This window comes from Pimephales promelas, chromosome 9 (assembly GCF_988280905.1).
Source record: "Pimephales promelas chromosome 9, fPimPro1.hap1.1, whole genome shotgun sequence".
Lineage (NCBI taxonomy): Eukaryota > Metazoa > Chordata > Actinopteri > Cypriniformes > Leuciscidae > Pimephales > Pimephales promelas.
Window position 1 is genome coordinate 15,993,398 of NC_142777.1, and position 25,856 is coordinate 16,019,253.

At 38.0% G+C, this 25,856-nt stretch overlaps 1 protein-coding gene across 6 annotated transcripts in view; it reads left to right on the plus strand.

The window, feature by feature from the left end:
• The window catches only part of enox2 (ecto-NOX disulfide-thiol exchanger 2), a 297,189-nt gene that overhangs the window by 73,321 nt on the left and 198,012 nt on the right, over window positions 1–25,856 (plus strand). Inside the window, exon 3 of one of the 6 annotated variants that reach the window (XM_089134788.1) lies at window positions 2,056–2,196. The exons of 2 other annotated variants lie outside the window; for them this stretch is intronic. In XM_089134788.1, the coding sequence (XP_088990914.1) occupies window positions 2,166–2,196 (31 nt within the window). In that variant the 5' untranslated portion in view covers window positions 2,056–2,165. Of the gene's footprint in view, window positions 1–2,055; window positions 2,197–3,915; window positions 4,178–5,994; window positions 6,149–25,856 lie in introns of those variants that run through there. 3 more of the 6 variants (XM_089134787.1, XM_089134785.1, XM_089134789.1) reach the window with 3 other exon arrangements.

A 25,856-nucleotide genomic window follows, 5' to 3' on the forward strand; every position in this document is an offset into this window, starting at 1 on the left:
GAAAAGACTCACCGAACAAGCTGGTGGTGTTGATTGACAAAACGTAAAGACACGATTAATTACATGATCGTACACCCATTGTATTCAAACAAAAGTTGAAATTACCTTTGAGGGATTGATGGAATGATCATTGCACAGACGTGTAATGCGATACTGTGAAGGTTGCTTATCTCATCTGGTTAGTGCAACCAATCGCACAACAACTATCTGGTGTGTCATTTACACCTTGAAACATCAACTTTTGATGCCCCCCCCCCCCCACCCATTTTCCATGTACCGCGTTTTTTTTTTTTTTTTCCAAGGGAAAGCAAGGAGGAAGACTTCCTATAACATGAAAGGGTAACTAAACCCCTGGTCAGAGCCTGACTCCACCCACTGGCAACATTTGAAAATGCTGAAAAAGTGGGCAGACCCCAGCGGAGATAGAGGGGACGAAATAGATGCTAAAACACTCTATCCTGATCGTTTTCAATACTCACAATTCCAATTCCTGACTCCCTACAGTGGTTTTGACGACACAAGCTGGTTTTTATACTGCCAAGGGCGTAGCTCGCGTGGTGAGGTGAAACCTGGGTACGTCACGAAGTGCGGGACATCCAATAGGAAAATTCAACTGCAGTAGCCACCGTTCAACCTGAAGAGGGCAGCACTAAGAAGTTTTTACACCATATATTGTAGAAATAGAACACTTTATGAACAAATGTCAAAAAAGTTACTCGAATCAATGACTGGTATTAATAAAGATCCATTCTTACAGATCATTAACTAAAAAAAAGTTGGTTTAGTGTTTAGTTACTCTTTAAGAGTTTAACCCTTGTGCTGCATTAGATTTTTAACACCGTTGAGTGCATTAAGGACCAAAAATGGCCACATATTAAACATTGCCTAAAATATTATATATTATTATTATTTTCCACTTTTACCAAGTTAAATCTTTTAACCAGCATCAGTCCTCATCATAACTACCAAAAATGTATTCAATTTCAGGATTTTAACCCTTTAATTACCAGTTTTGTTTGCGAAACCATCGATTTGTATAAGAGGAAAAAACAAAAAATTCAATTATTTTCAATAAACTAAATGCAAAGAGAAAACTTTAGATTTGGATTATCACAGTCCCACTTTGCAAAAAAATCCCACTTAGCGCGTTAGAGACCAAAAATGGCCACCTATTAAACATTGCCTATTGCCTAAAATAAGGTGCATTTCCACCCATAGGGAATAAATATGTTGTGACGTCATCTGGTGGAATACACTATATAATGCAAATATAATGCTTTTGCTTCAAAATGAAAGGATGCTTGTGCAAAAATCATGTTTCATGTATTACTGACAGCCTCAGATTTAAACAACGTTTTAATGGGTTTCAATGGGCCATTTTTGGTCTTTATGGTGCTGAGTGTTACTATTTGATCTACACAGTGTGTGTTATACATATTTTGCAAAATGGGATCACATTTTTTACATGTATCCAAAAAGTCACAATTTTGCCAAATTTCATACCATTTGCATTAAAACAGCCAAAATGGTCAAAGAAATTAAACTGCAAAAGACCAAAAATGCCCCTAATGCAGCATAAGGGTTAATGGCTTCAGTATGATTTTACAAATAAGACTAGTGTTCTGAAAACTGGACTAATATATATAAATGGTATTCTTAACTAGAACCTATGTAATTTGCTCTCAGCGAATGCAATATTAAGCTGTTTTTTTTTTCCATCGCTCATAAAATAAGTAACTTACTGAAAGCACATGGTTGTTTGAAATCAGGACAAAAGGAGTAGAGTCAGTTCCTCAACTTGCCATGAATTAAATAAGAGCAGAGCCCAGCTTTTAATCATTCTCTGTGAGGTAAGAGAATTCATTAGATGCCTTGAGAAACTTTGGCCTGTTTTTATTGTTGTTCATGTTATTAAAACATGAGCACCATATTTGTGACTAACGGAAAATGGGTAATGGACAAACGCACTTCCAAAGAGAAACATCTGTTTCACACAAGTCACATTATTGTGGAGAAGCAGGATACAAATGCATGTTCCTATTTGCTGTTTTTCAGCCAAAGGCAAACCACTCCAGCCAGGGGCATCGCTGGTGTGAGGGAACTAGCTCACCTTTGTAAAGGTGAATCATCTGTCAAACACCTACAGCTCCATAACCTCCAAATAAATGATATCCGCAGATGGAACGAGGCAACATGGTTAGATCTTCTTTTCTGTCCTTTCCCCAATGTCTGAATTTAAACAGAAAAGTCAGATGCTATCAAATTATTAGTATTAATTGTACCTGTTGGGAGTGGTTTAAAATATGATGTACAGTAGTACCCTGCATTTTGAGGGAAAACGCCTGTTCGATTTAAAGTAAATGAAAGGAAAGTGCACTGCTTAGACAGTCTTTGATTGCTCTTTTTGAGCTAATTTACAGATAAAAGCTGTGACATGCAAGGAAGCTCTTATGTGAAACCCTCTCTTTAAAGTATTGTTTTTCATGTAGGCTTAATAACATATTATAGTAATATGTCAAAGTCCATGTTTCCAGTGCTTTTAATGTGTCACTTTGATGCTGTGATATGTAATTGCCTCGCAGCAGAAATTACTCCGGTGCAGCTTTGGAATATTTTTTACGCGACTAAAACAGCGCCATGCCACATTTATTTCCCTAATTGCATGAAAACTGTTTAAAATGAGTGCTGGAAACATAAAAATGCTCATATTGCCTATGAAAAATCATCTTGACAGCTGTTTGTATCCCCTACAGCTTTTGAATAGTCAGAGCTAATTGTTAAGAATGACAAAATAATGAATATGCCAATGTTTGCATCCACGCACATCCAAACATTTCTGATCGAAAGCGGCTGCCAAAAACGATGGCCAATGTTGACATTCGCGAAACCGAAAGAACAAGGTGTCTTTATATATAGAGACACAGTGGCGGTGTGCCTAAATCCAACATCAAAATGTATAAATAGACTCTTAAGCAGTACATTTGATCTACTGTAGATATTTGAAACACTCATGGGGCCATCTACATTCTTGACTTTGTTTCGGTATGCTAATGCTCCTGAATTAAAAGTTTTAATTATTTTCCCCTGAGGTTGTTGGCCTGCAGCGTTCATCAAGGTTTAGCAGCTTTAGCAAGCTGCGGTTTCCACCCACACTCTTATCATGCTTTTATGAGACCGTTGTAATGTCAAATGTTGTGCTCACAACACCGGACTCTACTACTCTACTAACCGCGACACACTCCTGCTGAATGTTTAAAGACATCTGTTAAATCTTCTTAGCTCTGAAATTAACCCAGGCTATGCCGCACAGATATTCTGAGCTCGTGGTGTTAAAGTTGTTCTGGGATTCCAGCGAGTTACACGTTTATTTAACCTCTGGACCCCCATCATGCTTCCAGTCATATGTTCTGCTCATAACACCTTGTTGAAATTGGAAAATGTAAATCACATGTAAGAAAAACAACTCGGGTGTTATTTGGTTATGTTCTGGTTAGCAACTTGGCTTTGTTGGCTGGATGTTTTTTTAAAGGGGTGATGAATTGAGAAATAAAATTTTCCTTGAGCTTTTGACATCTAAGAGGTCATCATATTATAAGAATATCCTGTAAGTTTCAGAACTGAAAACGTCCTTGATAGTCCAATAAAAGCTTTTATTGACACCAGCCTCATTTTTCAAAGTGGGGAACTATGACGTCAAAGAGGATAAAACACCACCCCCGCAGAAGAAGAGGATCGACGCCTACTTCAACATGGCCGATTTAGCCCCGCCCACCGATTCGCGCATTACACGCATAGATGCCTACCTCATGATGACAAACCGGATCGAGCTACTGAGCGATCAATACAAAATATGGTGCAGTGCCTGGTTGTGGAAGAAGACAGTCGCTGCATATGCTTCCTCTGGATTCCAATAGGACTGTATGGATAAACGTTATTTTTAATGACGTTCCAGCTGATGAGGTAAAACATTGTCCATCTGTTCGCTTCATTTCACTGAGGATTGTTTTGTAAATAAGACTGGATTTGCAGAGCGATTAAGAGTAAAGAACGGTGCTGTGTCGTCTATATTGGATCTGACAGGAATTGTGCAACACACGGACTCTGGGTCGAATCATTCCGGTCGCCATTTTACAACATTGGATGTTTTCAAAACAATTTCCTCCAAGTGCATCGACGGGTGAGTTGAAACTCATTATAATATGCAAAACTGTTATCAACTCACAGCAGTGGGCGTTTACTTCCAAGTCTTCAGTGCGAGACGCCCATTAAAACCAAGCGTTTTTCAGGTAGGTTCACAACTTGGGTACAAAATAGCCTATTACTTACTCATTTTTGATGTTTTTGAATGCAAAAACCAAGCGAACGTCATAAGTTGACCTCAGACAACAATATAATAAAATTTAAAAAGCCAGTTCATGACCCGTTTAATGCATTTTATTGGGTGCGTTAACCAAATAATCATTTAGCAGTCAGATTGACTGCCTAATCAGAATGAAAAGCCTGCATGTAAACACCTTAATCGATCAGATTGAGCAATCGGATTGGAAGAGGGGGTCTTTTTCTAATTCGATCGAGAGGACACGCAAACACTTGATCGGATTGAAAACCAAAGGATTTCAATGAAAGGAAAGCCCTGCACATGTTTAATGATGTAGAAATGACATAATGAACGAGCTGCAGTCATTCCCCTACCACTCATTGTCTGTGAAGTGGAGCAGAACAACGTCCCATCAGTCGTCACTTCATACTCTCATCCACAGACACTTTATTTTTGGGGTGGGAATGGTGTTTTACTGCTTATGAAATATAACAATGTGTATTTGGAATATATATATATATATATATATAATATATATATATATATAGTACATCATACTTGGAGGCATAGTGCACCCAAAATTCTCAATTCTGTCTTGATATCCCTTTACATTTTCATACAATGTGCTTCCTTTGATGCTTCATTATTTATTTATTTTATGCTGGCAAAACAGCAGATAAGTTTAGCAATTTCCATGTCTGTTGCAATTAATGGCCCATATGTGTGCATTATTTAAGAGACCTTGTGGTTTTAGTTTTGGTCCTGTGTTAGTTATGGCAATTAGCACATGAGTTTAACTGTTGCTCTGCTCCCTCTGCTGGTACAGATCCTAACAATATAGGGACATTTTTCAGTCACATAAAAACATAGCCTATGTATCCCTTATTACATAAGGACATGTCTTATTTTACTATCGATTGCAATGGCAACAATAGTATGCATGCATGGTAAAATAATATAGCCTACTTTTAAATCTGTTTTAGTTGGCTAATACCAAGTTGTTGCTTGCTTATTAAAAATAATATTAATACCAACTTGCCAGTCATTTTATTGTCATACCAAGAAGTCAATATTTTGGCAGAAAATAGGCCTAGTTAAATTAACCCCAAAAATTAAAATTATTCCATAATTTATTCACTCTCAAGCCATCCTGGTGTGTGTGACTTTCTTCTCTTAGCCGAACAAAATCAGAATTATATTTAATCCCAAGTTTTATAATGGAAGTGAATGGTAGGCTAACTGAGATTTGGAAGCCCCCGCTTAAGCTCATCCATCACCATAAAATGAAGACTAGGGAGTTAATAAAGGCCTTCTACATCGAAGCGATGTATAAACTGTAATCGTAGCTTTTCATAATGAAAACTTATATTAACTTGTCAGCCTTAATAGACACATTCAACATGTTTTTCAATCGCTGACAACGATAAAACTGTGGATTTTGTGAAAGGGTTTCTCGCGCACAGTAGCCTCATCAATATGAATGCTAATGCTTTCAAACCGGTCAACCGGCAATCGAGCGCGCGAGAGACGCTCGTTTAATGGTTAATTATAAAGAGAGCGTGGGCTACTAGATTTGTCGCGTCGCGGTCAGTGTAGTCGTCGTTGTGTTGAGCGTGACTGTGGATCCTCCTCTCTCTCCCCCCTTCTCTCTCTCTCTCCCTCGCTGTGGTCTGCTCTATCTTTAAAGCTGTTATAAGCGCAGCAGACCAACAGACACCAGCAGCAAAGCTCCTAGCGCGGAATAACGTCCGCTACCAGATCCCCACGGGACTTTATCTGGCGTCGGTTTGAGCCGAATACACAGGACGATGTTCCTTGTGCAGTATACAGGTACGCTATCTTGAGTTTGACTTTATTTTATAGATTAGAGACATTTAAATGTGCTCAGTCCCGTGTTTGGTTCTAGCTACTGTATAGATATAGTACAGGGAGCCGCCCGTTAGCCTACTAACGGACGCTATGGGCAGAAAAAATGAATGAAAACTCCGGTAGAACAACACCATTACATTCAGAGCACAGAGTTTCCTACATTAATGACTTTACTAACTGAAATGACATCGCGCTCCACTTTAAATTCACGTATTTGCAATGTTTCGGCGTTATATCGCCAATTTAATAACGTTATCTATTCTAGCACAGCCGCGTGCAACATTTTCGAGAATGTGCGCGAGTTCCCTCGGAATACCCCCCTAAGTGCTGTTTAGTTAGGCATCTCATAGGTTTTGAGATTGAGACACACAGCCATTGTAGAGCACATTCACTGACAGCTCCGGTGATTAAAATAACTGTTATATATTGTTATGAGATTATAATGACATTATATTTGGTCTCCTGTGTTCCTGCGTGTGGTTACTGTTCCTGCAACATCAATACATTACCATGTGCACTGGAAACCCATGTCCAGCATTGAATTGCCATGCAATTTTTTTAAGCATGCTGACTAACTTACTATAGTGTCATTTATTGTTTGACTTGTTGGGAATTATTCCCTGTTGAAGCTCAGAATACAGACTGTAAGGCATGTTGTCAGTTTCAACAAACCATGTATCTGTAAAGGTGATGGCAAGATCAAACACAAGTTGATCTTAATATGTATAGTGAATATAGTCACACACAAAAATAGAAAGAAGACAAAAAGCTTTGTTTATTCAAAATTTAGTTGACTAAGGTTCTTAGTTAATGCAGTAGGCATCATGATCATTCAACAAAGTACTTTTTACAGCATTCAGTAATCTCAATGATTGTTAGTTCATGTATTATGCATTAATGGTATTGTGTATTAATTAAGATTAATGCTGTATTGCTCATTGTTAGGTCATGTTAACAATTTTGTTAATTATTTTTACAAAGAAGATTTACTAGCATAATTATCACTTAGATGTGATTTATTATGAAGCTTGTGTACTTGATCGGTGTTCTTTTATGAATGCATGCTGAATACTTCATTGTGAGTAAGAGAAGAATGAACTATTGTCATCTGATCTATTTACTTAATAACATAGTAGATCCTTACACAAAAAAAAAAGCATGCATCAATCAATGGTGTTTGCAATTATTTTGTCTATGCGTGTGTTGATAAGAAGCTAATCTATCTCTATTGTAAGTTTTTTTTTTTTTCTATCTGCTTACTTTGAAATGCATCTGGCTTTTGTCTGAGTAAACCCACTCACCCTAACCTCAAGTGTGAAGGAAAAAGCCTCTTATTGCTGTGACAGCCAAGAACTTTCTCGCATATAGCTCTTTTGGTGGGTAGGGAGTGGCCATTTAAATTGCACATAATGGATAGTCTCTGAGCTTTCATGAGAGCACAAGAACCCAAATGAAAAAAGGGGAGGGAAGCACTGAAGAAGTGTAAAATGCATTTGTGACAGAGGTTACTTGCGTAAAAAAAGGAAGCAAGCAATGGCTTATTTTTTAAAGACTTGAGTAAGAGAAATAGTCTGTGGGCAGATGTCTATGGTTTTGTGATTCAGTGGCTCTCTCTTATAAGAGGATGTCAAGAGGATTTAATGCACATAAAAATAATATTTAATCCAAAGATATTACAAAAGAGCAAATAAGTATAAACTTGATAAACTCTAAAGTTCTTCAGTAGTTGTGATTGTTCGGTTCCAGAATGAATTCAGCGTCTGTGATTTAAAAAGACACAACAAGTCCTTGTCAGTAGATTGAAAATCTTATAGATTAGAAAAAACTATTGTACTATGTTCAGAAAAAAAAAGTATGATTGAAAAGTATGATTATGGGAAAGTATGACGCTTTCCGAGATAGTATTATACAGCACACCTGTTCATAAATTAACGACAAAAAAAAAAAGTATATATGTGTATATATATATATATGTATATATATATATATATATTTTTTTTTTTAAGTTTACTGTAAATATTATCATGGATACATAAATGATAGAGTGCCCTGGCAAACCTGTTACTTTGCCAAACGAACATATGCCGTTTAATTTGAATTGAATGTTACTATTTAGTACCTCTGGATGTGCTCCACAGTGAAGCGTTTGCTATAATAGTAGTATAGTGGTTTTAGCCAAGCTTTATTTTGAAAACAGACCTTTTGCAATATGAATCACAAGGCCTGGGGCCTTATGTCTCTCTCTCTCTCTCTCTCTCTCTCTCTCTCTCTCTCTCTCTCTCTCTCTCTCTCTCTCTCTCTCTCTCTCTCTCTCTCTCTCTCTCTCTCTCTCTCTCTCTCTCTCATATATATATATATATGTATATATACTGTGTGTGTGTGGGTGTATATACACACAGCGTAAATAAATATGTGTGCACAGTCCGCAAACTACACTGTGCGTGCATACACCCTCTCTTACTAGAGTGAGCAAAGTAATGAAGTAAACCAAATGATTTTAAACTGGTTTTATTTAGATATACACATGTAGATTAATTATTCAGATTTAATTATCGAGTTATGCACTCACATTACATAAAGTCATCATTTAGACATTAAACAAAAATATATATGAATTTAGAAATGTTTTGACGTGTCAGGGAGATTGGGAGAACAGAGTTGTATTTACACTGCAAAAGGCCTATCTGTTTCCATTATAAATATACATCCAACCTAAAACATATGTTTACCTTAACTAGGGGTGTCACGATTCTCCAAATCCTCGATTCGATTAAGTTATCGATTCTAAGGTCACGATTCGATTCGATTCTCGATTTAAAAAAAAAAAATGTAAAGCGCAGATTGCTATGCAATTTTTAGACTACACATTTATGCATTATGCAATATAAATTTGTTCACAATGTACACTACACCATTGCCAAATTTAAAATATAACAAAAACAAGTAACATAACTTAATAGTATAACATTTAAAGCCCCTGAAATGACTAGAAAAAAAGTTTAGTTAATTTTGATGAACGAGATTGAACAATAGAGTCAGTAAAACGATCCGAACTTTCCATCACGGACGCGACATGGGGCGTGGCAGTATCGACGATACCATTTTTTATTTCGATTTCGATACCATTGAATTAATTTCGATCGATTTCGATTTAATATCGAAATCGTGACACCCCTAAGGTAAAATTGTATAAATTCCCTGAAAGCTTTCTCTGAAAAGTATGGTATACAATTATCTTTTTACAAATTTCTTTTTCTTTCTTTCTTTTTTTTTTTTTTTGTTTTGTTTTGTTGATGGCATATATTTAATTTAAAACAAGACAAGGGTACATTGTGTTTTTAGCAATGTAATGTGACTGCACAAAAAACATGGCATCATCCAGATGGAAATATGCATATGGAAATGAGGATATGCATAATAAAACTAGGCATTTTAAAATCTATGAATGTTTATTTCAGGGATGAGACACATTTATAAATCTATTTAATGTCCTTCAACATACTCCTCAGAATTGCATTTTGGTCTAGATGTTTTGGAAAAAAAATATAAAGCAGTGATTTGCTGCAATAAAGCAAGCAGCAAATGAGAGTTGTTATTTTCTATATGAGCTGTAGTGACAACAACGTTGAGATGAGTTTAACGTTATGATAACTAGAAGTGACATGCTATGGCCAGCAGACATATCACCCTATCACTGAAGTCAAGCAGGATTGAGTCTGGTCATTACCTGGATGGGAGACCTTTTGGGAAAACCAGGTTTCTGCTGGAAGAGGTGTTAGTGAGTCCAGCAGGGGGCGCTCACCCTGTGGTCTGTGCTGGTCCTAAAGCCCCAGTGTAGTGATGGGGACACTATACAGTCAAAGAGCACCGTCCTTCTGATGAGACGTTAAACTGAGGTCCTGACTCTCTGTGGTCATTAAATCCCAGGATGTCTTTTAAAAAAGAGTAGGGGTGTAACCCCAGCATCCTGGCCAAATTTGCCCAGTGGCCTCTGTCCATCATGGCCTCCTAATCATCCCCATATACGGATTGCCTTCATCACTGTCTCTTCTCAACCAATAAGATGTGAGGTGGGCATTCTGGTGCAATATGGCTGCCATCGCATCACATCAACAACTGTCACACACACACACCGTTTTAAAAGCAAAACTAATGTATCCAACCCCTTTTTAAAACAGTCTGTGTGTCATATCGCATTGGTTTTTGTGTCTTGTCCTCAAAACAGAGCACTAATCTGTTTATTTTTAAGTTACACATTGATTAAGAAGAAGAAAATCAAATGTGTTCATGTTGGTAGTATTATTTTATCCGGAAATCAATTATTTATAATTCTGATGAGAATAAAGTTAGGGTTAATTAAAATTAAGGAAAACAAATATATTGATCTGAAATATAGCAAATTAATTTAAAATTCATTCAGGGACAATTACCAAACATATCTCAAGGTCTTTTTATCTTTTCATTAATTCAATTAATAAACCAATAGCTATAATCAGTGCTCTATAAATAAACTGGTTCTATGCCTTTATGAATACAACTTATTTAACAAATACAAGGCTTAAGACATTTATAAAAATGCCTTCCATATTTCTGTTTTGCTTTTCACTCCATTGTACCGAAATCATACTGATCCGAACCATGACTTCTGTGTATCGTTCCACCCCTAGTATTGTCGTCATACTATGAATTACGTTAAGCCATGGTAAAAGTGGTGCCACCAGACCTGGAGATCGGCTGAACGGTTTCCTAAACGGTAAAAAAAAAAAACAATTGTTTTACTCGAGGGGAGGTGGAAAATGAGCTCAATTGCCCAAATGGTGGAATATCCAACGTTAGCCGGGTACTCTGCCCTGACTTGCTATGATACAGTACATGTGTAAGATACAAACAAAGATTTTTGATAAATATGCTGATTTTTGTTAAGTCACGCTCAGAAATGTGTCATTTGCATATTAAAATCGCAAAAAATATCGAGCGGGGGGGGGGCACGTACGACCACAACCACCTATGTACCACCGTACCACGCCACTGTCAACTTTTTTACTCAGGTTTGCAGGTCTGATTCTGAATTTAGACTTATGTTTACATTTTAATTATTTGAGTTTTCCATGGCTGTGTTGACATTTCTGTCCTGGGATTATAATCAGAGGAAGGTTAAGTTTAAAATAAAAATGTTTGAATGTAATATATTTTTCTCCTGGTCCTTATTTTCAATGGGTCATAAAAAAAAATCAATAATTATCGATATCGACCGATATGAAACACTGATATCGTGATATGGTTTGTAGATGCCACATTCAGAAACTCCAGACACATCGATGTGCCAGTCATCTAGGAACAGTCAGCTTGTCGTCACTCAAGCATGTTGTATTAGCTGATGCCTTCATCTTGTTGTATTGTGTTAGTTTAGCTAAATCATCTGTCTCAAGTCTATTTCTGTGAGATAATATAGCTGAGGCTAGGCAAGACTCAGAGGAAGTCACTGCGATTTGAACGATTTCTCTCTTTTATATGATTTGTCTGTGCCCACATAGAGTCATATAATAAGAAAAGATGATGCATGGAAAACCGTTTCTGAAATTGTTGACATTCTGAGTTTGATTCATGCATTGCATTGATAATCGTTCATCTTGTTCATGATATCATGCATTATTCACTGCTGCAGGTTTATACAAATGCTTTCCCATCCAGAAACTGATGCCAAATCAAAATAAAATGACATCAAATTTTCAAAAGCTATGGCTGGTGTCACAATAATGTTAGGCCAGCGGAAAAGACACACTAGCATCCAACAGTACAGTGAGCAGCCTTCATCCAGCGGAAAAAATTGCTGTCAGTGTAAATGATACATCCACGGTCAGAATTATGATTCGAGACTATAATTGACTGCAGTTGCGTAAATGCATAATCATATTGTAATGCATAATCATATTGCTTTTCCAAACAAAACAGGAACTCTTTCAGGATTTACCTGTTTAAAAGTCACTAGATTGAATTTTTGATTATCTTTCTGCTCTGGATGTCACTCATTTCAGCCCCGTTTTCTTTCCGTGCATGAGCATGTGTCCTCGGCTCACAGTCTTTTTAAGGCTCGTGAGGCTTTTCATGTGTGCTGCGAACCTCATTTCAATGCATGTGCTGTGTTTTGGCCATAATTGAGTTTGTTGTACTCTCACGACTCTCCACATGGCAGTCGTTCCAGCAGTTTGCACAGATCTGCGTCTTTCTGTGCCTTGCTAATTAAAAGCCATGGTTTCCAGCGCTAAGGAACGGTGTACCCGATAATTGACGCTGCAACAATTGTTCCTCTGTGTTGGATAATGAAGAACCACATTGTGCTGAATCCTGCTGGGTAAGCGTTATCAGCTGCATTATTTTATTCAGTGTATTTTTCTTTGAATAAACTAATTGAAGTGCATAATCAGAGGCTAGTTATAAATATTTACTCTATTTGACAGCTTCAGCTCCAAAAAGAAAACAATGGATATAAACAGGTCTTGACATTAATTTTTTTTGCGCACCAGCCTCCATGGCAAGTGGTTTACCAAAGTTACTAGCCACTCAGAATTGTAATTGGCCATAGATTTGACATGGATACCATGCATAAAAATGGCCTAGATATACATATATAGACCATTTCACAAGATGTAAACAACACTGGTCCAGAAGCACTTCCTGTTTCAGTTTGTAACTGTTTTCTTTATTTCACATGTAAAGAAAACATCTTAAAGATGTTTGTTTAACTTTTTGATTCAGTTTTATATGTTCTGTTGGTTGTATTTTATCCCAGCTCTTATGTAGTGTTAAAAAACTGAAACAGGAAGTGCTTCTGGACCAGTGTTGTTTACATCTTGTGAAATGGTCTATATTTTTTTTATATTATCTCATAGTTTGGCAGTTGGGTGTATTAGGCTGCTGTCACTTTAAGACCTGGCACACACAGATTCATTATACTGTTACACATGCATTTTTTTTCTGAAAATGTTTTTATGTTCGCCTAAAACATAACTGACCAAACCAGCATTTTTTGTGTGTATTTGACTGAATGTGAATATGCCGTCTCTTTGGGTGTGAGCACAAAATCGGTGGGAATTATTCGCAATACACGCAATCTCACGCTGAAATTCAAATTCAAGCCCTGTAACACTAGCAATATTCATCCAGAGCAAATGATACGAGTGAGGGGAGGTGGGTTTGTGTGTAACTCGCTATTGAAATAGAATAGAAAACACAATTCTGTATCTATTTCGCGGAAAATGAGAATTAGAAGTGTTTCAGACATTTCAGTATGGATATGTATCTAAAAATCAATATTTTTAGCATTGTAGCATTAGCATTGTGCGTATGTATTGTGCAAATCTGATACCCGGTATCCTTAAACTTTGAACGGGGAAGTGGATTTTTTTTTTCCTTCCCGAAAATCTAAAAGCCGAGGGCGTGATCAAGCAGTGTGGGAGACCCATTCACAACTAAATGAAGACAGGATTAACAAAAACACCTATTGCTTGGAAATATTGACGGTTCTTTGTTCATAAGACAAGACGGAGGCTCACTGACATACTTTAAAATATATTTCATCATTTTGGTAATCGACGGCCAACTACCCCATAAGTAACTTTAACCCAATCCGATCGCGGCTTTCCCAGTGTTGGTGTTATTCCACAAGATTTATGGATAGGATAAGCTGTTTGATTTATAATTATTAGGATTTTTTTTTTTTCACATTTCGCTTACCCTGCTGTGCACGAACATAGCTGTTCCTCAATGTGTGTGTTTCCCATTTGAATGGTTAGCATATGAGGAGCTGCTGCTTGCGCTGGGACTATAGCTTCAATTTTTAAGAAATTATTCTCCAATCGGTTGCATATTATGTAGTGGATATATCCCTCGAATGGAATACTGCAGGCCCTTTTGTCTTGCTCTCTCAGATATTTCACATGTTCGCCAAATATTATTAATTATCTCATTGGGGACCGGTGCATACACACTGTAATAGGTGTGCCAGCCGCGAAAGCTTGACAAGCGTAGCAACAGTAACTAGGGAGGGCGGGGCTTAGCGAAGGGTCAATTGAAAAATGTTTATATTATAAAAAAAAATTATAATAATTCAACCCGCCAGAGTGGCTAGTAGGAGTGATTGTTATACAAAACTGCTGAAATCCACTCACAGTTGGCAGGTTTTAATGTCAAGCCCTGGATATAAATTTAAATGTAAAGATTGGATCTGATTTTTATGGCATTGTTGAACAGGCCACTTTTAAACTGTGCAAACTAAACCTAGCTTGATGGATCCTGCGAAGAAATAGTTTCAAATCATGTGTGTTTTAATGACATCCACAAAAGCTCTCACACTGTCTCAAATCCTAATGAGATATATGCATGTGAGAATTCGTTTGGCCTAATTGTTGTTTATGAGGCCCTTCGAGTATTGGTTTGGTTCTCTCCTCTTAGACGTGCCAGAGCACAACAAGGCAGTTTGGTCTCTCTCCATCTGCTAATGCTAAACATTCTGTCCCAACACATTTCAATTGTACAACAATTAATTATTGCTAAATCTGTTTCCACTGTAATAATATATTGGTAACATTTAATTGGCAGTTACTTTGCGCACTATGCCAGTGTTTCCTGCAATGCAGTTTGAATTGTGAATTTGAAGTCTGTATGGGATATAATATGATGCAACAAATTAATTCATTTGAATCAGCCTAAAACCTTCACTGAATGAATATAATACTCCCTTACTGAACATAACGTTATTATATTCGGTCTTAACAATACACGTTTGCAACCTATCCCTGTCCATTCTTCACTGTTTAGAAATAGAATGTGTGTAAATTTGTGAAGGAGTCCTCTGATCATTTGGGCGGTCTGTCAAAAAAAAAAAAAAAAAAAAAAACAGCCTTCTGGCCTCTCAAGCAAGTGAGGTGATTCAGGTTCAAGTGCCCATAACAGCAGACTTTCTTACTCAAATATTTCTTGAAGTGGAAGAGTGATAGAAGGCAAAAAGATTCACCCCAAATCCTCCAGCTACCTACTAACAAGGTCTTATCACTTCAAGTTTGCGGAAGCAGGCATGGTGGCCGAAAGCATTCCGCTTTCCCCTTTGCAGCGGCCTTGAATCTGGCACGTTCACAGAAGTTGGATAAGAGGGCCTAAAACATTGAGAAACCTAGACAACAAGAATTAGCTCGCTGTTCATTATTGACAGCCATCTTTTGGAACACAGGAGGCGTCTAATTTAACCTTGCCATTCACAAACGGCATGACATGTCGTGTTTCTGTGAGGCTTTCTAATTAACCCTCTTGAGGTTGTCCTCCGTGGGCTCAGGCAGCAGAGCATGTTGGCTCGCCAAGGGCCAAACGCAGCCACTGGAGAAGCACTAAGCCTCGGTCTGCATCCCAGTTTGCGATGGAGCAGATTGGTGGCTTAAGGACTGCCATGCTCTGCTGCTGGGGCTCTGCTGAAAAGACAGAGCCAAAGTGGTGAGCTGTATTTCTGAGGCACTAGTAATATTGTACAAAGATGCTGCAACTCACAACGGGGTGATAGATAAAGCGAACCAGAGTTTTTGTTGCTACTAACTTACTATGGTATTTTTTTTCTCTTTCCTTCCCGGCACTGCCAGGGACAAAAAACAATTGGAGGCAGCACAGCATATAGCATGATGGATCGTCCAGAGGATGCAGAATACTACATCTCTCAAGTGGGCCTGTGTTTGCTATAGGGCCCCTGAGAACGTTCCGAGATGCAACCACTAACTCACTGTCGATAATGGAAAAAAATCACGTTTCTCCTATTTTTCATTTAATACTTTAATTCTGTGCTGAAATTGCTTTTTTCATTTAAGCCTGAGGTAACTCGGATATGTCCGCAGCCTCAAGCAAGGAACTTTCTTTCCCATGTACTTCTCTCTGGAAACTTTATTCACATTGTATCCTTTTTTTTTTCATTAAACTCTAAAGCACCGGGCATTTTCTTTTATACTTTTTGTTTGTTTGTTTGATTTTAGTATGGAACAGTGAGTCTAGTTTAGTCTAGAGCCAGACCGATATATCGGCAGGCTGATATTATCGGCCGATATTAGGCGTTTTCCAAACTATCGGTATCGGCAGTTATAATGGCCGATAAACGAATATTTCAAAAATAAAATAAAAACGAAACACGCTTCAACCATGTCATGAGTGTTGGAGTTGTATAGTTAGTAGTAACTGATGATCCAGCCAGAGTCGGGCAGAGAGAACCAGTTATCCGTGAGTGAGATCCACATCGGTGAAGTGTGTTCATGGTGAGTTGGTCATGAGACATACATTACTTGAATAACAATTAAAAGAACATCTCTATCAGTTCTCTTAACTCAAATAAGCATGACGAAATTTGTGACTATCATGTCCAGTTTTGCTGCTGCGTGACATAAGCCGAGAGTGAAGCGGAATTATCTAGTAATAGTTACGTTGTTACAGTGTAGTTGACTGACTGTCCTTTTAACTTTTGACAATGTGACTGAAGTATTTCTTTAATAGCGTGTGACAGTTATAGCAATGAGACGTATCATCTCTCCTTGGCCTGTTATGTTGAAAATGTATGTTTTACAATTTGCAGTATGACGTTATCCACTGCTAAATTATGACTCATCATAGACTAGCTAACCACTAAGCTAGCTAATGCCACTATCATCAGTGGAAGGCCGCTAACTTTAACATTAATGAGCTTTGGTTCCTCTGTTCTGTTGTGACAATGAAAGGAAACACGTTTCTTTTTAAAATGCATTATCATATTATTTTAGTTAAAACTCATAACATAACTACAAATAACTAATGTTAGGGAAATCTGTTAATGTTTTGTTGCGTGTTTCTGAAAAAAAAAAATATCGGCCGATATATCGGATTTTAAAACCAACAAATATTCGTATCGGTATCGGCCTTCAAAATCCTTTATCGGTCGGGCTCTAGTTTAGTCCAGTTTTAACTTAGTGATTTTGTATCCTTTTTTCATTGAACTCTTAAGCACCTTTTTTTTTTTAGTATGGAACAGTGAGTCTAGTTTAGTCCAATTTAATCACTAGTTTAACTTAGTGATTTTCCGCCTTCAACGTTTTTTAGGTGGAGCTCGTCAGCTGCTATTTTTGCATAAACACACAAATCTCTAAGACCACCTTCTTTCATTAGGAATCTAAAAAAAGCTCAAATGCAACCCACAATTTGTAGGATGAATGAATGTCTCAGTGTGTGATTTGAGGTCAGGCGTAAAAGGAAAGGCTGTAAATGTTACTAGTCTGATGTTGCCATTGACCAGCCTTCTCACAGTTAAATAACGTATCTGATACTATGCTTTAAAAGGGGCTTTGGATTTGTTTTAAAAATTCTAGACTGAGTTGTGTCTGTTTCCTACCCATAGGTTTGGGTTTGCACACTAAAAGATGACATATCACAAGGTGGGATGATTAACCTCTGGTTTCGTCACTAACTTTATTGCTATCTCTATTTTTACCATTGGAATGCATGCTGTGGCGATGACACAGTAAATCTCTCTACACATCTCTCTAAGGGAGGGAGGTGAATGTTGTTATACAGCTTGGGTCTCTTGTTACTTTTTTGTATGTGTTTTGACCTCTTTTTAAACTTTATGGTCCACAGTCCTGCAAATATGCCAACTTCCAAAACCAAATTCTATTTATTCAGCAAGTTAAGCTCTTTAGTTTGTTCACAAGGGAACTTATATGGAATTAAATTGTTTTTGTTTGATACTAAGAATTTTGTGCTTCCGTTTGTCTTAATGATACGTTTAAGTTTGTCTGAAATGTTCACAAGAACTTTAGAGGTGAACCAGGAATTGTCTATAATGATTCATAGTCGGTAGTTTCCATAAGAATCAGTTGCTTTCTAATTAATTTGACAAAACGTCACCGTAACCTTGTTCTGCCCTGTTCTTTTTATTAAACTTCTAACAAACTTTAAAATGTTATACTAATTCAGTTTGAATATCAAAACAACTGAGTGTTTGTGTATCATGGCCTCAAACAGCAAATGCAGTTCTATTGATAGTAACAAAACTTTTCAAGGGTACAGTGTAACCTGGACTGTCTCTTGGTAAAGGTTGAGAACATTTACCTTTAGATGATGATGATGTCTAATATCATTTTGGCTGCATTAACACTGCTGGTCTTGATACACAAATCCGATTTTCTGACGACCTGCTTACATCATCTTTTAAGAAGTGACTTGTATCCGATTTTTGCATTTACACTATACTGAAACTACCAAATGTAGACGTTCTGACCTGGAAAATTAAGTAAAACAGCACGAAATTCAATGGATGCAGATGCGTATAAAATTATTCAATGTTTTTCTTTCCACAATATTTTGAAAAGTCATCAAAACACTGGTCTCGTAAGGCGAAAACAGAGGAAATTCCTTGGCACTGTAGCCACGATCGCTTAAAACCGTGCCTCCCCATACCTTGTGAAATGTCTTCAAATACGGATTTATTTCTGTAGCATCCCTGCATTTTTGCCTGCACTCTTCGCCCTAAACACTCAAAAGACATGAAACCTCCGCATTGCGCAATCGCGCACTTTTTTAATGACGTAAGACTCACATTTACTGGGGAATAACCGATTTATCTGCTTACATGGCACACGCAAATGCACGTATCCGATTCATATCCGATTTATTTCCACATATGGATGAGTGAGGCCTGAATCCGATCTGAGAAAATTTTTCCTGCATACACGTTCACCGGTCATATCCGATCTGTGCCACATGAGAGGAAAAAAACGGATTTGGGTCACTTGAACCATGCAGTGTAAATGGGGCCTTTAGGACAAGGGTAATGTTTGCTATGAACAACTGCCTCTTTATGAAGTTTACTTAATTGATTTTTCATGTTGGCAATAAAATGCACTCCAGGGTTTCCCTGGACTTATAGCCCACAGTGCTAAAATGTCTTGGCGAGACTTAAAACAGCCTGTTTGCTCTTATATTCATGGAGGTGCAATGGGATGTGGCTATTCACAGTCAGTAGCTTCACATCACCAGGAACAAGGTGCCAGTGCCAGGGTTTGGAGGGGACACACCTGGTGTTTGGACGCGCAGCGTCTGCCATTTTGACTCTTGCAGAAGCCAGGACCACCGCTGGCCCTGAAGATAATCCATCTGTCAGCACCAGTCAGCTGGCTCCCCTGTGCCCCTGTACCCACATGGCTGTGTTGACAGGGGGATTCAGCATACATCTGGGTTACATCAGCGAGGGCCACTCAACTGAAACCACTGCAGGTGTAAACAGCCCCTCTTCGATAAATGTGGAATGTCAATGGCGTTCTTTAGCTAATGACAAAACGACTGACCTCTTTCATTTCCTATGACTTGTTGTCTGAGAGTTCTTGTGGCATGGTCCGAAACAGTGACCGTTGAGGTCAGTATAACAAGTTGAAACTGAGGAGCTGCCAACGATTGACTGAACATCATGGCACTGAACATGGCCATTACAGAAAGAAAGTAATTGGATCCACAAATCAGCAGATGGGTACAGGTTTATAGTGGCACACGGTTTTATGGCCTTATATTTCAGCGCTTGGAAGTAGGCCGTCACGGCCATTTTGACATTGTGGGTAGCTTTTGACAGCGGGCAGCATGCTCATGCCTCTTAGCTCTCAAGGGCCTTGTTGGTGAGATGGAATTTGAACTTAGTCAGCATAAAGGCACAACTGTTCTCAATTGGTTAAAAAATGTGGATTTCCTTACATGTGTCCAAACATTACCTTTTCTACCTGAATAGATCTTAATCAGTGAAATTGGTCACCATGAAATGTTGATATTACTTTGAGTTACTTTTAGTGACTCAGGATTTTATAACAGAGAAAATTGCAAAGCATGACGTTATTTTATCCATTGGGGGTTGATGGATCATGAAAAATGGTCTACACGACTATTTTGGGTAGGTGCTGAAAAAAAAGCACATAGAATTGGTGATGGCAGACAGGAAGGGCATTCTTTTTCAGAAGCAAAGTATGTTGTCTACAAAGCAAGAAGGTCCCTGATTTTCTTTCATGTTCTCCCCTTATTGGCTTCGGTTTCCCCAAGGTGCTCCGGATAGGATCCAAGCAATCCTATATATATATATATATATATATATAATTTACACCAATTAGGAAAGTAAATAAGGTTTTGATTTGATTTTTACATTCGCAAAGTCTGGTTACCAAATCCTGCTATCAGTAGTGGAGTGGCAATCGGGAGAGTCGGGAGTTTTCCCGGTGGGCCGGTAGTGTTTCGAGGCCGCGAGGGCCGGTCTGAAAAAATGTATACATTGCAAGTTCGCCATGCGCCCATGCGAGGGGAAGAAAAGAATATTTTTTTTTTACATTTTCGACGCAAGTTCGATTCCGCCTTTTGCCGAACTCTCTCTGTAAAATGTAAAATGTATAACCTAACATAAAGGTCTCTAGTGTTATATTTTGCTAACAAACTAAAATCGAATCCATGATATGGCTTTGTGCCTATATAAAACAGCACAAGACTTTAAGAATAGGCATTCTGTTTGTGCTGCTTGATTTAAAGAAAAGTGTGCACTTTGCTCATGCGATCAGCATGGTTGTATGTTTCCTCCTAAATAAAAGCTCAAGGGTTTATTTCTTGCAAGTGAAGAAATTAGGACAAAAGTATTTTAATTTTCCTATATTATAGTGTAATGTTGACTAAAATATACTTTTGAAATATTCATTTTCATTTAAATAGTACATTTATAGGCTATATGGATTTTACGTCATAATAATAATAATAATAATAATAATGATTTATATAATTATTCCTATTATATTAATTGTTTGGCATCCTAAAACGCCATTGATAATGTAATGTAGACTGAGACTCTCATAACTAAAAAGATGCTTGAGCCCTCTTATTGTCCTGGTACAAATCAATGCTTTTTCTTTGTTCAACGAGCAGTTCATGGGTTGAAGCTCTTAATTTTGATCTCTTAAAGAGCACGAGATTGATTCATTTAACCTTAAAATTTACTAAACTGAACTCTCACCGACGAGGGCCGGTGGTCTACGAAATGTCCCGGTAAATTTTTTGGTCCCACTCCGCCCCTGCCTGCTATATATGTTTTCATTTTTAGTCCTTGAAAGACCTGCATGTGTACAAGGGGATTCATTTATTTTACATTAACTACTGTTTGTTTATAGCAGAGCAGTCAGTCTCCTCTATACACAACTCAGCCAGGGAAAGTAGGAAGGGTCAGATGAAGGCTGAAAAGCAGAAACATGTCTGCACACCATGTTTAGTCAATTTTTAAAATTCTTCCATTTCTCTCAACTCCCTTCTCTTGTTGCCCCTCGTTCGGGACCATTGTCAGTGAGAAAGGGGGAAAAGGTAGATGAATTGTTTTCTACAGGTAAGAGAGGCATCTCCAACACTCTGCTTATTTGAATCCTGGCGAGGGCCCATATGCTCTGAGAAATATGTTCCTCTTCTCTGCGAGTGTTCGCGTGGTCAGTGAAGCGGCACTGCATTAAGACAGGCCTGGGCTGGGTTCCAGGAATACCACGGTACCACCAGCTGATCCCCAGCATCCACAACACATTCATCTTGTATGTGGAGCTGTGTCTAAAATACCTTCCCTAGCGAGACTTTCTGTGCCCTTGGCCAAAGGGTTTGTTCCTTATGTAATTAAAAGTCAGAGAAAAAGACTGAATCCCTAGACCGTTTTTACGAGTTACACAAACACTCTGCTTCTGTGTTTATACTTTTGTCCCTAAAGTAAGCTTGAGGTTATGTTGATGCAAGTGTGCTCTTGAATCCCTTACTAAAATATCATTGTTCTATTCTTTTCTTTAAAACCTTTGATTAATAGTTTCTATACTTCATAGACATTGTACTCAGAGACTGACTTAAAGGGATACTCCACTTTGTTTTTTTGGAAATAGGCTCATTTTACAACTCCTCCAGAGTTAAACTGTTGAGTTGTACCGTTTTTTAATCCATTCAGCCGATCTCCAGTTCTGGCGGTACCACTTTTAGCATAGCTTAGCATACATCATTGAAGTGCACAAGATTAGCGTTTCTCCGAAAAAAAAATGACCAAAGTGTTTCGATATTTTTCCTATTTAAAACTTGACCTTATGTAGTTACATTGTGCATTAAGACCGACGGAAAATGTAAAGTTGCGATTTTCTAGGCTGATATGACTAGGAACTATACTCTCATTCCTGCGTAATAATCAGGAAACTTCACTGTCGTACCATGAGTGCAGCAGGCGTAATGTTATGGCGCATCGCCTGAAAATAGTGCCCAGCTTCCAACGTGACCGGGACTAAGTTTGTGTAGTCATACCGCCTCCTGCATTCATGGTACGGCAATGAAGTTCCCTGATTATTACGCAGGAATGAGAGTATAGTTCCCTGCATATCAGCCTAGAAAATCACAACTTTACATTTTCCGTCTGTCTTAGTGCACGATGTAACTACAGAAGAGTCAAGTTTTAAATAGGAAAAATATCGAAACACTTTGGTAAGTTTTTGGGAGAAATGCTAATGGTCTTGTGCACTTCAATGATGTATGCTAAGCTATGCTAAAAGTGGTACCGCCAGGACCGGAGATCGGCTGAATGGATTCAAAAAAGGTAAAACTCAACAGTTTAACTCTGGGGGAGTTGGAAAATGAGCCTGTTTCCAAAAAAGTGGAGTATCCCTTTAAACAGGAGAGAAGTCGTGGAAAGGCGAAGCCTAACCAAGTAACTGGGTGGATAAGACACATGCCTTTGGTGGAAGAGACACTGGTTCGAATCCACTGTGAGACAGCAATGTGTCCCTGAGCATGACATTTAACCCCTAGCTGCTGGCAGAGGCATGCAACCTCTGACATATATAGCAATTAAAAGGCACTTTGGATAAAAGCGTCAGCTAAATGAATAAAAATGTGAATAAATCTAAATGTAAGTAACTACTTATTGAAGCGTCATTGTCCATGAATGTCTAGTTGAGCCAATCCAATTGAACTGGAAAGACTTAAAGCAATATATTCTTTTCCTCTCCATGAAATATCTCATTATATAGAACTAATTTTCTATTTATTATATGAACATGAGTTGAATCCTAAAAATCAAATCCTGTGATGTAATTGTTTGTTATTTGCCCTAAACGCAGTGATTTATCACAGGGTGATTGAATTACGGAGCTGTTCTTTGACGAATGTTGCCAACTCCGACTGACAGATGTCTGGGGCTGGTGTCACCCCTGAGGCTGATGGATCTGTCAGATCAGAAGGGTGAGAATGCTGATGAAAACATCACATAGGGAAAAGCTTAGTAAACCCACAGTCTGGTTTTCTTTGAGTTTTGGAAAGTTATTCTTAATGGTAAATTGTCACAAAACTTCAAACTAGAATGATTAAAAAAAAGGACTCTTGTTTGTTTTTCACAGAGCATAATTTCATGTAGAACGCCTGCCAAATGTACGTAGTACTCATTATATGCACATCTTGAGTGATCTTTCTAGTAATACTTAGCCAGTCACAGTGGAAAAATATTTAGGAAATGATTGTCGAGTGAAGAGGCACAATTTCAGCAGTAAAGTAGTCTTTTTTTTTTCTTAAGGCTAAGTGAATCAAAGAGCGCATTAAATATACTGTCTCTACACTTCAATCTGATTAGTTCTTAACTACATGGATCTGTTGCAAACCATTTTCAATCATGGCTGGGTAACAGTTGGTCAGTAATGGACACTATAATTGTGTATTTTAGTATTGGTACATTAACAAATAAATCGTGTTTTTGCCAGTTTAAAATGGCAAGACTTAGAGGTGAAAGTAAAGGTAAACAGATTTTATTTCATGCTCCTGCGGGACTGACATTGCTCATATCTCTGGGGTGTCATTAGCGGTGTCATTGGTAGATCCATTTTTCTTTCCACCTGCTGTGTAGGATGGGATGCCTTGTGGATGCTGAACAGAATGCCTGTGGTTTTGAGTGCCTCAATCAATTCAGTTCTTTCTATCTAGTCAAGAATTGTGCTCACTAGATGCATGTGAGCTTCTTGCTATTTTATTCCATACCTGTGGATAAATGACTAAATGACTGCTGTTTTGTTTCCTTGCTCAATATATTGTCATAGTAACTAGGGGTGCACGATATATCGGCCACCATATCGGTATCGGCCGATATTTGCTCATTTTTCTGTTATCGTTATCGGCCCGATAATAAAATTTGGCTGATATATTAAAGCTGATAAATAATGAATTATTTCCTTCAACACTTGACACCTGAGACACTTAAGATGCGCACTGTTCAACATGCTTGATCTTAATTGCTTTAAATATGATTGGAATCAAAAAGGAAAATATAGTTAAATGTGCTGTCATATCGGCTACATTAAATTATAATGAGAACATAACAATTGTGTTAGGGGACGGATTTTAATTGTGAGACTTTTGTTTTTGCAATCAGGCTTTCAAACATTATATAAAAATTGGATTTAGATTTATCAGCCGATATATCGCTTATCGGCTTTCAAATATAAAGAATTATCGGTATCGGCCAAAATGTTCATATCGGTACATCCCTAATAGTAACATCTGCTAACCATGTTTAAATATATATAAAAGCTTTATACACAAGATAAATATAATCATTTTTAACTAACCTTCTACACGTTTGCAACTTGTCGTTAGCCGCTTACACGCAGCAATTCTAGTAAATTACTGTATAATTACCAGAATGACTTTATTGGCACGTTAATGATGTTCACACAAACAACGGTGTTCTGGCTTTTAAAGGGTTAGTTCAACCAAAAATTAAGTCATTAATTACTCACCCCCATGCTGTACCAACCCCGGTAAGACCTTCGTTCATCTTCGGAACACAAATAAAGATATTTTTGATTGAATCTGAGAGCTGGATCAGTCCTACATAGACTGCCTAAGGGACTGGCTCTTGACGGCCCATACAGTCATTAAAGAAAAGGTTTAAATATTCCATGTGCCTACAGCGGCTCAATTATAAGTTTATCAAGCGACGAGACTACTTTTTGTGTGAAAAAAACATAAATAACGACTTTATTCGACTATTCCATTACTTCCTTATGGGCTCATGCGCGAGAACTGAGACGAGGACGTTCTCCTTCGTCTACTTCTTGTTACCGGCTGCTCACCGCTTAGGAGTTTTACCGCCCCCTACCGTATAAAATGATGATCCATATATAAGGCGCTCCAGATTATAAGGAACACTGTCGTTTTTTGAGAAGATTAAATGCTTTTAAGTGCACCTTATAGTGCGGAAAATACGCTAATTGAAAAGCGTATGTACAGCGCGCATCTTCCTCTGCTTGTAAACAGAAAGTTTTGCGCTTCCAGCTATATCAGCACATCATCTTATACGGTAGGGGGCGGTAAAACTCCTAAGCGGTGAGCAGCCGGTAACAAGAAGTGGTCGAATGAGAACGTCCTCGTCTCAGTTCTCGCGCATGCGCCCATAAGGAAGTAATGGAATAGTGGAATAAAGTCGTTATTTATGTTTTTTTCGCACAAAAAGTAGTCTCGTCGCTTGATAAACTTATAGTTGAGCCGCTGTAGACACATGGAATATTTAAACCTTTTCTTTAATGACTTTATGGGCCGTCAAGAGCCAGTCCCTTAGGCAGTCTATATAGGACTGATCCAGCTCTCAGATTCAATC